A 13,711-nucleotide genomic window follows, 5' to 3' on the forward strand; every position below is an offset into this window, starting at 1 on the left:
GGATCACCAACTCTTTTTCTGCGGTCAGTTTCAGATGTCTTCTGACAGTATGGATTTTCACAGTACCGGTATAATAGCTCAGATCTTTTTATTATTATGTATTTTCTCAGAATTTTAAAGAGAGGAATGGGCAACCTAAGATCCTGGGCCCTTGTGAGGCCATCTGGTTGTTTTTGGAGGGGACCATCATCCCTAGAAATATGTGAGTCCCCTGACCATGCAAAAAATGTATTCCATACTTAAAGAGGAGGTAATAACAGCTTGCTGCTTCTTTTTGTAACCTAAATCCATTAGTTACGAATGTATCTTTGTTTTCAAGTGGATTTCCTCTCTCTGCCTCTTCTCCTTCAAGAGCCAAATCTGCTAGATGGTGAAAGGAAGCAAGATGTAGAGACAGAGATTACTTTCAACCCCAAATCTTGTGGAAATGAAGTGCTGGCTTCATGTTAATTGAAAAGTTTAAGGGATGGATGCTTATAAAGCTTTGGGCACCAATGTTATTTGTACACTAAAATGATTTGTTTTTTGTTGGCTGAACATCAAACAAAATATGATGTAGGAGGCAAGGTGCATTTCTCAATTTTCTTAATTTCTTTTACCTATTTGCATGCAATTACGAAGGACTCTGAAATTAATTTCTGGGGACTCTTTCCTTTCCACAATTATTCTCTCCTATTATTCTCCTCAGTTACTTTTTTTCCTGCAATGGCAAAAACTTTTCAACAAGCTGTTTTTCACACCAAAACCCTGCTCCTCCCAGCTGTTTTCCTTTCATCAAAAAGGAATAGTGTAGGTTATTTTCCTCTGCTGTTGTTCTGATCAAAGTTGAATTGTTCTAGAATTGCTTTAAAATAAAGCAGTCACTTCTCCTGCTGAATCTGTAGAAATATATATTTGATGCATCTCATGTTAGATCTACATTGGCTTTTAGATTAACAGTTCAAATCTATGTTAGGCCTTTTAGCTACACAGTCTCTAAATGGTATTACATCTATCACCCAAGCATAATTAATTAATTACTTCTTTTCATTTTTTTTGGTGCCTCCTTCATTACTTTATAACTAACTCAAGATGGCAAACATATCTAATACTCCTTCCTCTTCCTATTTTCATCATCACAATAACCCTGTGAGTTGGGTTGGGTTGAGAAAGAGAAAGTGACTGGCTGAAAGTCACCCAGCTAGCTTTCATGTCTAGGCAGCACTAGAACTCATGATCTTCTAGTTTTTAGGCAAACATCTTACCCATTGCACCAAACTAGCTATGCAAAATATTTATTGAGGGATCTTTCTCACAACTAGTTCAATTGGCTTTCCTCCCCTCCTTAAATCACAAGAAAAATAATTCCACAAAAACTGTGCTGCCATGCAGTTACCATTAAGACCTTAGCCACAAGGTTGGTAGTACCACTGTCCTCCCACAAAATAATGAGGGTTAGTTTCAGGGCAGTATTGAATAGTTTATCAGTCATTCCTTCTTTTCCCATGTGTTCTCAGCAACCACGAGAAAAACCAGCTTTTACTTACTCTCCCTGAATGGTTGGTGGATCAGAGTTGGGAATTTGGGCCTTGTCAGTGTTCCAGTCAAACTCTCCATCTCCATTCATCACTCAGAGACAAAGTTCATCCAAGCAAGAATTGATTAGAGTAGTCATATTGGCACATCTGGGAAAACCCGAATCTGAGAGTTCCGGGTTTTCCCTTCCCAAAAGAGAAACCAAAGATCCATCCCCTTGCACCCATCAGTTCAATCAATTCTTCATTCCACCAGAAGATTTCCTTCCAATTACTCCCCTCCAGGTACAGGCGTTCTGTCCTTGACTCATTGAGAAGGAATGTTGTTGTGTCTATTCTTCTACTCCACTAAGAAATCCCCCCTCCCAAATTCCTAGGCACTAAATGTGGCAGCCTCGACGTTTCCAAGAAAAATGGCCTTCAAGGTTTTCATTATTTATTTAACCTTAATTTTTTAATGATTGCACATTCTTTGCAATCGGATGATGCCAGGACAGATCCTTGAAAAATGTTAAGCTGTCTTCATGCTGCAAAAAGCAGGAAATGCAAATCAGCCCTGAAAATGAATTCATTCTCCAAGTATGAATCCATATGCAACAGAAGTAGTGGTACTTGCATACAAGACGAAGACCTGGAAGGGGAGGAGGGAGGAATAAAACATAGTGTCTTGTAGAAGGACTGAAAGTTATTTGGTCTGGGGGAAAGGCCCAGGAGTCAAGGCAAAGTCAAAAGAGCAGGGAGCAAGCTGATTCTTTGGGGAAAGAAAATAAATGAGAGGAGCGCATTGCAACATTTTGGTTCTTGTTCCACTTATTCAAAATGCTAAAATTAATAATTTATTATTTTATTTTTATTTATTTTTTTGTCAAACAAATATTACACAACAGATATAAGTATAAGCATGGTTATGAATATATGAAATGGATACGAATAAAAAAGAAACAATAGGACAGGGACGGTAGGCAGAAGATCTTATGTAATAAGGACTAAAATTGAGAGGTCATAGAAATACGAGCTACATGCCTTCCTTACATTCTGGCATACTCTTTAAGGAAAGAACATCTTTTTAATGTTTTAGAAATGTTTGTTTATCATCCCATGCCAGGTTAAGTACCTTTGGACTGAGTTGGGTGGAGTGCTGTGGTGTCGTAAGGAAATGTTGCAGGTACATGGATAAATGTTGAAACTCTGGAGTGTACTCAGCATATATGAACTTTGATCTTTGAAAATATATTCATTTTGATACTTGTTTCAGGACCATTTTTGGTCTTTTTGCAGAGAAAAGATAAAATCGTGCCTCTTTGTAATTGTAAATAAGTCCTGCGCAGTTTTAGACAGAGCAGTAATAGAAGGAGCCAGGGGAAGAGAATGCATTGTATAAAATTATGAATAACACGGAGAGAGTACCTAAAGACATTTTATAAAACATGATAAGCTTGCTTCATTTTAATCTTGATTGCATCTTTCTCTGTGGGCAGTTTGGCATATCGTGTGAACGCATGTATGATTTGGTCCATCACTATATTAGGAAATCACATAAAATATATTAATTAAATATTTCAGTAATATGTTTTCTGTGAAATCAATCAGCATATGATGGAATTCAGTCCCGTTAAGTTACATTGGTGCTGCAAAATACACATGGCTGTAATTACAGAAAAATAGTATTGATATGGTTGTGTCGATAAAAGAAATAGAAGCTTTTTCAAATTACATGAGAGTGAATTTAACTATTTCCCATCCAATTGGATTCTCCATGCCCACATTCTAGGTGCTCAACTTATGACCAGTTGCCTAGCAATCATTCAAAGTTGCAATGGACTCCAAACAGCTACTTATAATCCAGTTTCGAAGATCTAATGTATGCTCCCTTCCAGTGATCACATGATTGCTTTCTGGGTGCTTGGCAACCAAACTGAATTTATGGGTTGTTTGCAGTGTCCCACAATCCAAGTGACTGCAATTTACTGCAACTGCCCCATAGTGAACAGTGGTTCACTTAATAACCTTGATGTTTGCTTTATGACCATCATAGTTGCTTAACAACCTTTGATAAAAGTCATTACATCAGGTCTGGTCATGACTTATGTCTAAATTGTGGGATCAATTATGGTTATAAGTCAAGGACTTGCCTATATTTGCTTTGGAAAGAAATCATCTCTTGGCCTTGCGGGTCCTTTCCCCTTGAAGCAAATAGCACTGTCATGGAGTGTATGCATCAGAATTTGAAATTTAGTGTCAACAAGGACTCATTATCTTCTCTTCGTTGCACTTTTCTAAGCCATATCATCTCATCCCATTCCAAGACCGTTTAATTCTTCAAAGAAGCCTACAGGTCTCATTTGTACTACTATTGTTTCATCATTTAGGCATCAAGTTTTAAAAAATGCATTGAATGGAGAATACAGAATAACACACATACTGGTTTAGCATCTGTTTGGCCCCTGCTCCCGGTAAAAACAAAAGCAGTGAAGTCTTTTCAGAAGAAAATGGCACAGGAAATGTTAATACCATGATGAGAGTGATTAAAAAAAGTGAATTTCAAATTTTTAGAGGCTTAAAATACGGAATAATGTCAGTGTTCACCCATGGTGCAGAACTCATTAGCTGCTATGTGTGCATGTTGTCAAACAACAAGAAAAATGTTTTTGAACTGAGTTTGGCATGGCCTTCCTCAACACAGTGACTAGAAAAATCCAGAATGCCTCAATTTAGGTTGTAGTTCTAGACAAAGGCTATATGAATTGAAGGACTGTGGCTGAAGTACAGATAGTCCTCAACTTACCACCACAATTGAGCCCAAAATTGATGCTGCTAAGTGAGAAATTTGTTAAGTGAGTTTTGCCTCATTTTTACTTTTCTTGCCACATTTGTTAAGTGAATCGCTGTGGTTGTTAAATTAGCATTAAGTATTAAGTGAATCTGGTCTTCCCATTGACTTTGCTTGTCAGAAAGCTGCAGAAGGTGATCCCATTATACTGCAAAGTCATAAATGTGAATCAGTTCTCAAGAATCCAAATGTAAATCATGTGACCCTGGGGATGCTTCAACGGTCATAAGTATGAAAAATGGTCATAAATAACTTTTTTCAGTGCCATTGTAACTTTGAATGGTCACTAAGTGAACTCTTTTAAGATGAGGACTACCTGTCTTTACCGCTAGTTTTATTTAGAGTCCCTGCCTTAGCATTTTATTCTATTGTGGACCATCCTAGGATGGTCCACAATAGAATAAAAATAATTTTTAAAAACCTCATTTCATCTTGCATAAAGTCATCAGCAAAATAAAGTAAACAGCTGATGAAACATAGCTGAGAGATGATAAAGGTGACTAATATGTTGGTTTGCAAAGATTAAAAGTCTGGAAGGCTCAAAAATCCTATTTACATTAAATGCCTCAAGAAATGTCAGGAAGAAAGGAGAGGGTAGGTCCAGGAGGATTCCTAAGACTCGGTGCTCAAGTTCAAAGGCATCTTCCTTGCTTGATAGAGTATCTGCTTCTCTTGAGCTTCTTCTTTTTTTTAATATATGTTTTTTTTAATAAACATTTTGAATTCAGCGTATTGTCAGGGCGTATCATTTACAAAAAAACCCAGAAACATCAATACATAACTAATAACAGTAGTAGTATAACAATAGTATTAACTAATTTTCTTTTTGTATTAGCTTATTTATAATTCTGTTGATATTATTAGCATATTCATAATTATAAACCATCTTTATATTTAATTCATACATCTCATTAATCTTTATCTAATTTCTACCTCTTATCGCTAACCATTCATAAAATTTATTCCATGTTAAATAATATTCTGTGTCTTCTTTATCCATAATTTTTAATGTCAATCTGTCTGTCTCTTCAGAGTTTAGTATTTTTTCAAATTGCATCCTCGTCTAATGGAGTATTCTCATTTCCAATATTGTGCAGATACAATCCTTGCTGCTGTCACTACATGCAAAACTAAATACTGTATATAATCCTTTTAGCATAGCCCTCCAGCATTATACCCAACAAAAATATTTCTGGTTTCAGATCTATATGTTACTTAATCATCTTTTCCAACCATGTATGTATTTTCGTCCAGTATTTTCTTGCTTTCATACAAACCCACCACATATGACAATAAATGCCAACATTTGGCAGACATATTGCTAAACATTTTTGCCAATCTTGCAGGTCTCTTGAGCTTCTCTTTGAATCCCCCATCTCTATCCTGATGCAGGGGTGGAATCTACCGGTTATGCCCAGCTGTATAGAACCAGTTGCTCTGAAGAGCAGCAAACACCGAACCAGTTCTGTGTTTGCTGCTGTTTTGCCCACCCGCCTGTCCGGTCTCTTACCTGTCCTTTATTTCCTGCTTTTTCAACCTCAGCTGCTTTGCGCGGCAGAGCTGAGGTAGAAAAAGCAGGGGAAAAGGCTTTTCAAATGCTGCGCACCCATGTGCGCTTTTCAGCTGTCTGGGAGGCACAGCTGATGTGTTTTTTACACGCGCACGCAGCGTAGTCACCGAATCGGTAGTAGTACTGGTTGAATCCCACCCCTGCCTTAATGCTTTTCCTATGGATGGGATTTCTATTCCTGTAATGGGATTTGGTCTTGCACAGATGATAGAGAAAGGCTGTTTTGGTTCTGGTACACTGGAATCACATTTCCCCCTCATTTAACAGATGCAGTGTAATATATCTTCCTAATGTGCTAAGCTTTTATTTGAATTCTGTTTTTGTCTATTTTTCTAATAAAGGTAAAGTGGGCCATTATTCTTCATTCATTAAATAGTAATGAACTGAAAGAGCAGCCTCTGTGAGCAAGGAGAATAACTGCCAAGGAAAATTTGAGAGAATCAGGGTTGAATTTGGGGTTTCATCTGTATTTTTGACCAATGCCCTTTTATTTTTCATGGGGAATAAGTGGAAGCTGGGGTTTCTTCTTCTTTTTCTGCTTTCAAGTCATATAGACTCTGGGCAACTGCCTGCACTAGTCCCTTTAGATTTTGGGGGCAAGGTATTTTAGAAGTGGTTTGCCATTGTCTTCTTCCTAGACCTGATAGAAGGTGAGTGACCCAAGATTAGCCAGCTTTGTCTCTAATGCAGAATTAGAACTCATGATTTCCTGGTTTTCGAGTGTATTGCCTTAATCACTGCACCAGTGTCTCTCTCCCTCCCTCTCTCTCTGGAAGCTAAATTAAAGGTTTTTATCCAAGAACATTGCACAACTATTCTCTTTACATGCTCAGAGACACTTCTTTAAAAAAAACAGTAATACAAACCACTAGAATATGCCCTAAGTATGATGGCATGAGATAGTAACTCCCAACCCGGAGCTGTCTAGATCAGGGGTCCAACCTTGGCAACTTTAAGATCTCTGGACTTCAACTCTCAGCTCCACCACCAATTGGGGAATTCTGGAAGTCCGAAAGTTTTAAAATTGCAAAGGTTGGGCACCCCTGATTTAGATGTTTGATCTGCAACTCTTAGCAATATGCTAATATTGCTAATGCTAATTGAGGAATTCTTTTAAAAAAATATTTATTTATTTACATCAAAGATATAATTTCAAAAGATACATTGCTAAATGAATGTTATATAAATAATGTATAATATAATATTAATAAAAGATTAACCGTAATAGGCAAAGTACACTGAGTTATTTTTATGGTCCAAAAGAAAAATATAAATCTTGGAAATCTCTATCATATTGTTATTTTGTAAATGTTAAAAAGGGGAAAAAATTAGTAGACAGAGAGAGAAAAAACCCTACTAAAATAGAACAAATATTTCTCTTCTGATTTCCCCTTCTTTATATCCAACTCATTTGTTATTTATAAACTTCAGAAGCCATACTCCTGTGTTAAGTATTTGCATTTGCCCTGCTATGTGATATATAGTATATGTAGAAGCCATTCTTGCTTAAATTTAATTACATTTCTGTTATGTTGCTAATTTTACCATTGTTGCATATTCTCCAAGTTTAAATTCTGGACAGATAATTTTTAAAATTGCAATTCAGTTACCTGGAGGACTATTATGTTCAGCAAACATATAATATGAATGTGGTAACATTTTCTGCCCACATTGCAAATAGATGAGAAGAGTTGAGAAGAGACATATGTATAGAAAGATGGCCCTTAAACCAAAGTGCAGGGTTCTGTAATTCCCCTTGAAATGGCTACTCACCAACAGACCCAAGATCTATACAGTATCTCTGTTGACATAAGCTGCAGCAGCATGCTCCTCCCCATTCTCTAAGGCCAAAGTTTCCTGCCACACCACGGATGTATTACACACTCACGCTGAGTATGTACAGATGTTCATTTATTAATGAAATATTATCTTCTAAAATAAAATGTGTTGACTCAGAAAGAAAATGATTATGTCAATGATCTAAAATCAGCCATTAAAAAAAAATTATTTATTTACATCAAAGATATAATTTCAAAATAATTGAGTTGACCATTTCCAGAGTATTCCTGAGGCTGCTTGTGTGTCCTATCCTATTGAACCAAACAAGGAAAGAATTGTCCAAGTTCCTTATTATTGGTAATGCCTTGTATCCTAAGCTCGGTTGCATTGTAATCTCTTTTTTCTTCCCATTTTTTGTCTTTTCTTAGATATCCTCCTAGATGATATTGTTCTTACCCACTCACTATTTTTGCCCACGGAGCAGTTTCTACATGAGCTGTACCAACAATATCCTTCCTGCAGACTTTTGGAGAAGTCCCTTTAAGAGGAGAAGGGCTGGGAGAGAGGGATTCATTTCATTTGTCATGTTTTCATATTCTTGGATCTTCTTGTATTTTGTTATTCTACAGGATGTTGTTGTTGTTTCATAAGTAGTTAATTTCCTGAGAATTTCAGCTATAATGTTCATTTTAAAAATATATTTCTAGTCATTATGAACTGAAAATATGTGAGTAGTACCTGGTGAAATATTTGGAGTCATTAAATGTGGCCCACAGCTGTATGGTTTTTGTATCCCTTGACTTTGCCAAATATGGCTAAAAAATGCCAAAGAAATGATGCTAAATGAGTTACATAAAAGAGTGATTAGCATTTTTAAAAGGCAATTGATCTCTAGGAAGCTTATTGAAAAATCTTTGTTTTAAATAGCCTTTAAAAATTGGAATAATACCTTTTAAAAGTTTATTCTGCTAGCTAATCACTAAAAAGTTATATCATATAGTATTACTTATTTTAAAATTGGCAGTTGCTTCAAAAGAACAGGAAAATTCTGATATAATGATGTGGTGCCACCTGTTCTTTTAATTCTGCATGATTTGTAAAATGTGAGCTGCACATATCCTTTTAGCCCTCTCTGCAACTTATCCTTAAGAGACTGCTATTACCACAAACAATTCAATTGTGCTTGTATTTAGATATACTGTAGCTTTCACTCTATTCAATAAGGTTTTCTTCTTAGGCAACTAGTGAGGTACTGTCACTTTAATCTTTAGAAGACAATATTTGTAGCTCTAGGTTGAAACATAGTAGTCTTTAAGCTTGGTTGTTTACCTGAAGACATTTCATTAAGCAGCTGGGAACATCTTCAGTATTTGTTATCTTCAGTGTTTGAAATAAAATATTCAAGTCTTTCCAGAAGTATTCTGAAACTATTCCACTCATACCATTCCCATTTATCAGAGACATTTCTGGACATGGAATGCTCATAACACAATTCTGATAAACTTGGAACATTTTAAACTGAAATTGGGAGTTTTAAATTGAAAATGTTCAGTGTTAAATGGGTGCGGATAAGGAAGGAGCAGGACTCAGGAGTGCGAAGAACTCTTTATTTTAAAGCCGAAATCAAAAAGCCAACAAATATGTAGGCGCCGTCTTTTATAGCCGGTGCTGTCCAACACTTCAGCCACTGATGGGGATTCAATTCTTCCCGCCAACGGCTGAACCAATGAGTGGAGTCTGATATCAGACTCCACTTTGCATATCACGTAAACACATGTAAATACAGCATCATCCGTATTTAACACTCCTCCACTCTTAGTTCAGACCGACCAATCACTGCATACGCAGCAGTCATAGTCCTTCAGGTAGGCAGGACTTCTGTGAGAGCAACTGGGCCTGCTCAGGTCAGTTGTTCCCAAGGCGGCAGCCTGAGCGGACAGGTCTGCCACTGCTCTAGACTCTGCCCTTGGAAGCGCCTCACAGGTTTCTGGAGGCATGGCAGTTTCTGTTGAGCTGGAGGCTTCAGGACTACGCTGGACTCCTCCCCCCCCCCCCGCCGGTAAGTTCCCTGCTATCCTGTTCGGGTTTGACTTTCCTATTATGTGCCTTTGTGGGATTTCTAACTTCCAGGGCCTAGTTGTTGTTGAGGGTGTGTTGTGTTATTCAGCTTCATGGGGGGGTTGAGCTGTGAGGCCCTGAAGTTGGTCTATGTGCCTGTTCCATGTTTTCCCCCTTCTACCTCCGATCTGTATGATCTGGGTCTGGTACTTTTGATTATTTTTGCCAGAAGCCAGGTTTCCCTTCCCATGTAGTTGCGTGCATACACTGTGTCTCCTGGTGTGAATGTCCTGCACTTTCCCGTGGAGTCTAGAGGGGTGTCGTTTGTGTAGTTTGGATGAACCCTGTCTAGCGTGGACCTTAATTTTCTGTTCATGAGCATTTCTGCTGGGCTTCTGTTTTTTGCTATGCTGGGCATTATGTGTTGGGTTAGCGGCAATTTGTTGATTTTTTTCTTGCCAATCGCTGGGGCCTAATTTTTTTTAGTAATTCTTTGGTTGTTCAGAACATTCTCTCCACTTGCCCATTTGCGGCTGGGTGTACCGGCGTTGATAGAGCATGTCGGATCCCCAGCTGTGTGAGGAAACTTTCAAATTATTTTGCTGTGAATTGTGGGCCATTGTCCAAAACCAGCACATCGGGTAGGCTATGGGTGGCAAATAATTTCCGCAATGCTCTGGTCGTTGCCTCGGCTGTTGTGGATTTAGACACAGATAATCAGAGTTGGAAGGGATCTTATAGGTCATCTAGTCCAAGCCCAGAAGCCCAAGCGGGAGACCCTACACCATTTCTGACAAATGGCAGTCCAATCTCTTCTTGAAAGTCTCAAGTGATGACGTTCCCACAACTTCTGAAGGCAAAGCTGTTCCACTGGTTGATTGTTCTCACTGTCAGAAAGTTTCTCCTTATTTCCAGGTTAAATCTCTCCTTGTTCAGTTTCCATCCATTATTTCTTGTCTGGCCTACAGGCGCTTTAGAAAATAGCTTGACCCCTTCCTCCCTGTGGCAGCCCCCCAAATATTGGAAGACTGCTATCATGTCTCCCTTGGTCCTTCTCTTTACTAGACTAGCCAAGCCCAGTTCCTGCAACCGTTCACTGTATGTTTTAGCCTCCAGTCTCCTAATCATCCTGGTTGCTCTTTTCTGTACTTTTTCTAGACTCTCAACATCTTTTTTATAATGTGGTGACCAAAACTGGATGCAGTAGTCTAGGTGTGATCTTACTAAGGCTTTATAGAGTGGTATTAGTACTTCCCTTGATATTGATTGTATCCCTCTGTTAATACAATTTAGGATTGCATTACCTTTTTTGGCTGCTGCTGCACATGATTACTACCTGCAACCACTTAGAGTAAGCATCGACCACAATTAGAAATGTTTGCCCCTGGCAGGGTCCTGCAAAGTCTATCTGTATGTGACCCCATGGTGCTGAGGGCCTCTCCCACTTGAGGGGGGGTGCTGAGGGAGAGGCAGGTTGGGACTCCTGACATGGTGAGCATGTGATGACCCAGGTCTCAATGTCTCTGTCTATCCCCAGCCGCCAGATGTAACTCCTTGCTAGGGCCTTCATGTTTCCTATCCCGGGGTGCCCTTCAGGTAGCAATCCCAAAATTCTTTCCCTTAACGGCTGCGGTACAACCACCCTGTCTCCCCATAATAAACATCCCCTTAATGCTGACAGCTCTAGCTGTCTGCCCTTTAAATGGCTTGAATTCCTCCCCTTCCGTCTTGTTCAGCCAGCTCCGCCATACCCAGTTCAAAACTCACACCAACATTTTGTCCTTCATGGTGAGTTTCACGATGTCCACTGCCATCAATAAGCCCGGCTTAAGATGTTCTGCAAGGAATATGGAAGTCACAGGGGCTGGGTCTTCTACTAGGCCTGGCAGGGGGCACCTGCTGAGTGCATCGGCATGTGGAATGTTCTTTCCTGGTCTGTGTAGAAGACTGTAGGTATATGCTGCCAAGAAAACTGTCCATCTTAGCATTCTCAGTGATAAGATGTTGGGTGTGGGTTTGTTTCCCAAGAGAATGCCAAGCAGCGGCTTATGGTCTGTGACCAATTCGAAGTGTCTGCTGTATAGTATTCGTGAAAACATTTCACTCTGGCTATAGTGGCGAGGGCTTTTTTGTCTATTTGGCTGTAGTTTCTTTCGGTTTTCGACAAACTTTTAGAATAGTAGGCTATGGGGGCCTCCCTTCCGTTCAATAGCCTGTGGCTCAATACTGCCCCGATGCCATATGGTGATGCGTCACAGGTTAGCCGTATCGGCAGGGTCTCACTATATTGCATTAGTACGGTGTCTGATGTTAAAATGTTCTTTATTTTAGTCTTGGGGGGGGCACTTCCAGGTTGTATTTTTGTCCAGCAGTCTATGGAGTGGTTCCGTTATCATCACCTTCTGTGGCAAAAATATGTTATAAAAGCTTGAAGTTCAGCTTTGCTCTGTGGACGGGGGCTTCCTTAATTGCTTTCATCTCGCTGTCCATGGGTTGGATGCCTGACCCATCGATTAGGAAACCTAAGAACTCTACACTCGGTACTGCAATGTAGCATTTGTCCCTTTTTAACTTAAGCCCCACTTATTGGAATCATTCTAGTACTGTTCGGACCCTCTTCATTAGCTGGGGTTTGTCTCTGGCTGAGATTATTACATCGTCAAAAAAGGGGACTACACTTGGCAAATCTTGTAACAGCCTTTCCATTGTTCATTGGAATAGGCTGGGGGCTATGCTAACCCCAAATTGCAGCCAATTGCACTTGAATGTGCCCTTGTGGGTCATAATCATTTGGGCTTCAGTGGTGGCTGCATCCACAGGCAGTTGTTGGTACGCCTGTTCTAGGTCCAATTTAGCAAAAATCTTGCCCCAGCCCAAGGAATGTAATAGGTGCTGGACCACTGGCACCGGATATGCGCTCTGTTGCACCAGAGGTTCAGGGTACTCTTGTAGTCTGCACAGATTCAGACTGACCCATCGGGCTTCACAGGGGTCACTATAGGGGTCTCCCACCTCAAGTGATCTACCAGTTTGAGGACCCCTTGAGCTACCAGCTTGCCTAGTTGCTCGTCAACCTTGGACCGCAGAGCAAAAGGGACTCTCCAGGACTTCAGTCTGACAGGGGCTATGTTAGGGTTGAGGTTAAAACTGATAGGGGTCCCCTTATACTTGCCCAATTCGCTGCTGGAAACATTCTGGAATTCCCTCTCCAAAGCATCTAGGTCACTTCTGCTGTTTGCTGTGGTCATCGCTGTCGCGTGGATGCCACTGAGGCTGGTCTGCAGCGGCGCGAACCATTCTTTTCCTAGGAGGATGGGGAAATCTTGGTCCATGATGGTCAATGGCAGGGTTCACTGGAAGTCTCCAGATTCCATGTGGCAGGTTTTCTTCCCCAGCACTGATATTTTGCAGCCTTGGTAATCCTTTACTATTATTCGTTGTGGCTGCAGCTGGCTCCAGCTAATGTGGGGGTTGATCTTCTGGAGAGCCACCCAGGAAATCATTGATATATAAGACTCGGAATCAACTTCCATCGGGCACAGGGTCCCATCAATCCTCAGCTTAGTAAGGATCTTGTTGGATTCAAAAGTATCTGTGTGTTCTACGCGGGTGTGTGCATAGCCCACGATTGTATGGTGGGTCTCTTCCTCCTGGGTGCCATCTTGTTTTTTGAATTTCACACCAGATGTCTCCCGACTCTTGTATTGCCTGTTTGGGGAGTATGCCCTGCAGCTCTGTTTGTCTGTTGGTTGGCTGGCTCTGAAAACTTCCGTGATGTGGCCTTTCCTCTTGCACCACCTGCAGATGGTCTCCTTAAAATGGCAGGCAGACCAGGGATGGTTCCCTCTGCAGCCTCCTCAAGGCTTGGCTTCCTTGGCAGTTCCAGTGGACATCTTCTTCTTCACTGTTGCTGCTTTCGGAGCGGGATGGACTACGCGGTGCCCTCCTCACAGCATGGGT

At 40.2% G+C, this 13,711-nt stretch overlaps 1 protein-coding gene across 2 annotated transcripts in view; it reads left to right on the forward strand.

Moving 5' to 3' along the window:
- Positions 1–13,711, forward strand: part of RAPGEFL1 (Rap guanine nucleotide exchange factor like 1) — an 87,071-nt gene that overhangs the window by 36,403 nt on the left and 36,957 nt on the right. For both annotated transcript variants that reach the window (XM_026717502.2, XM_087916989.1), the window contains exon 2: positions 8,122–8,200. In XM_026717502.2, coding sequence (XP_026573287.1) covers positions 8,122–8,200 — 79 coding nt within the window. The remainder of the gene's footprint in view (positions 1–8,121; positions 8,201–13,711) is intronic.

Source organism: Pseudonaja textilis, chromosome Z (genome assembly GCF_049901715.1).
Source record: "Pseudonaja textilis isolate UNSWEBS1 chromosome Z, rPseTex1.2, whole genome shotgun sequence".
Classification (NCBI taxonomy): domain Eukaryota; kingdom Metazoa; phylum Chordata; class Lepidosauria; order Squamata; family Elapidae; genus Pseudonaja; species Pseudonaja textilis.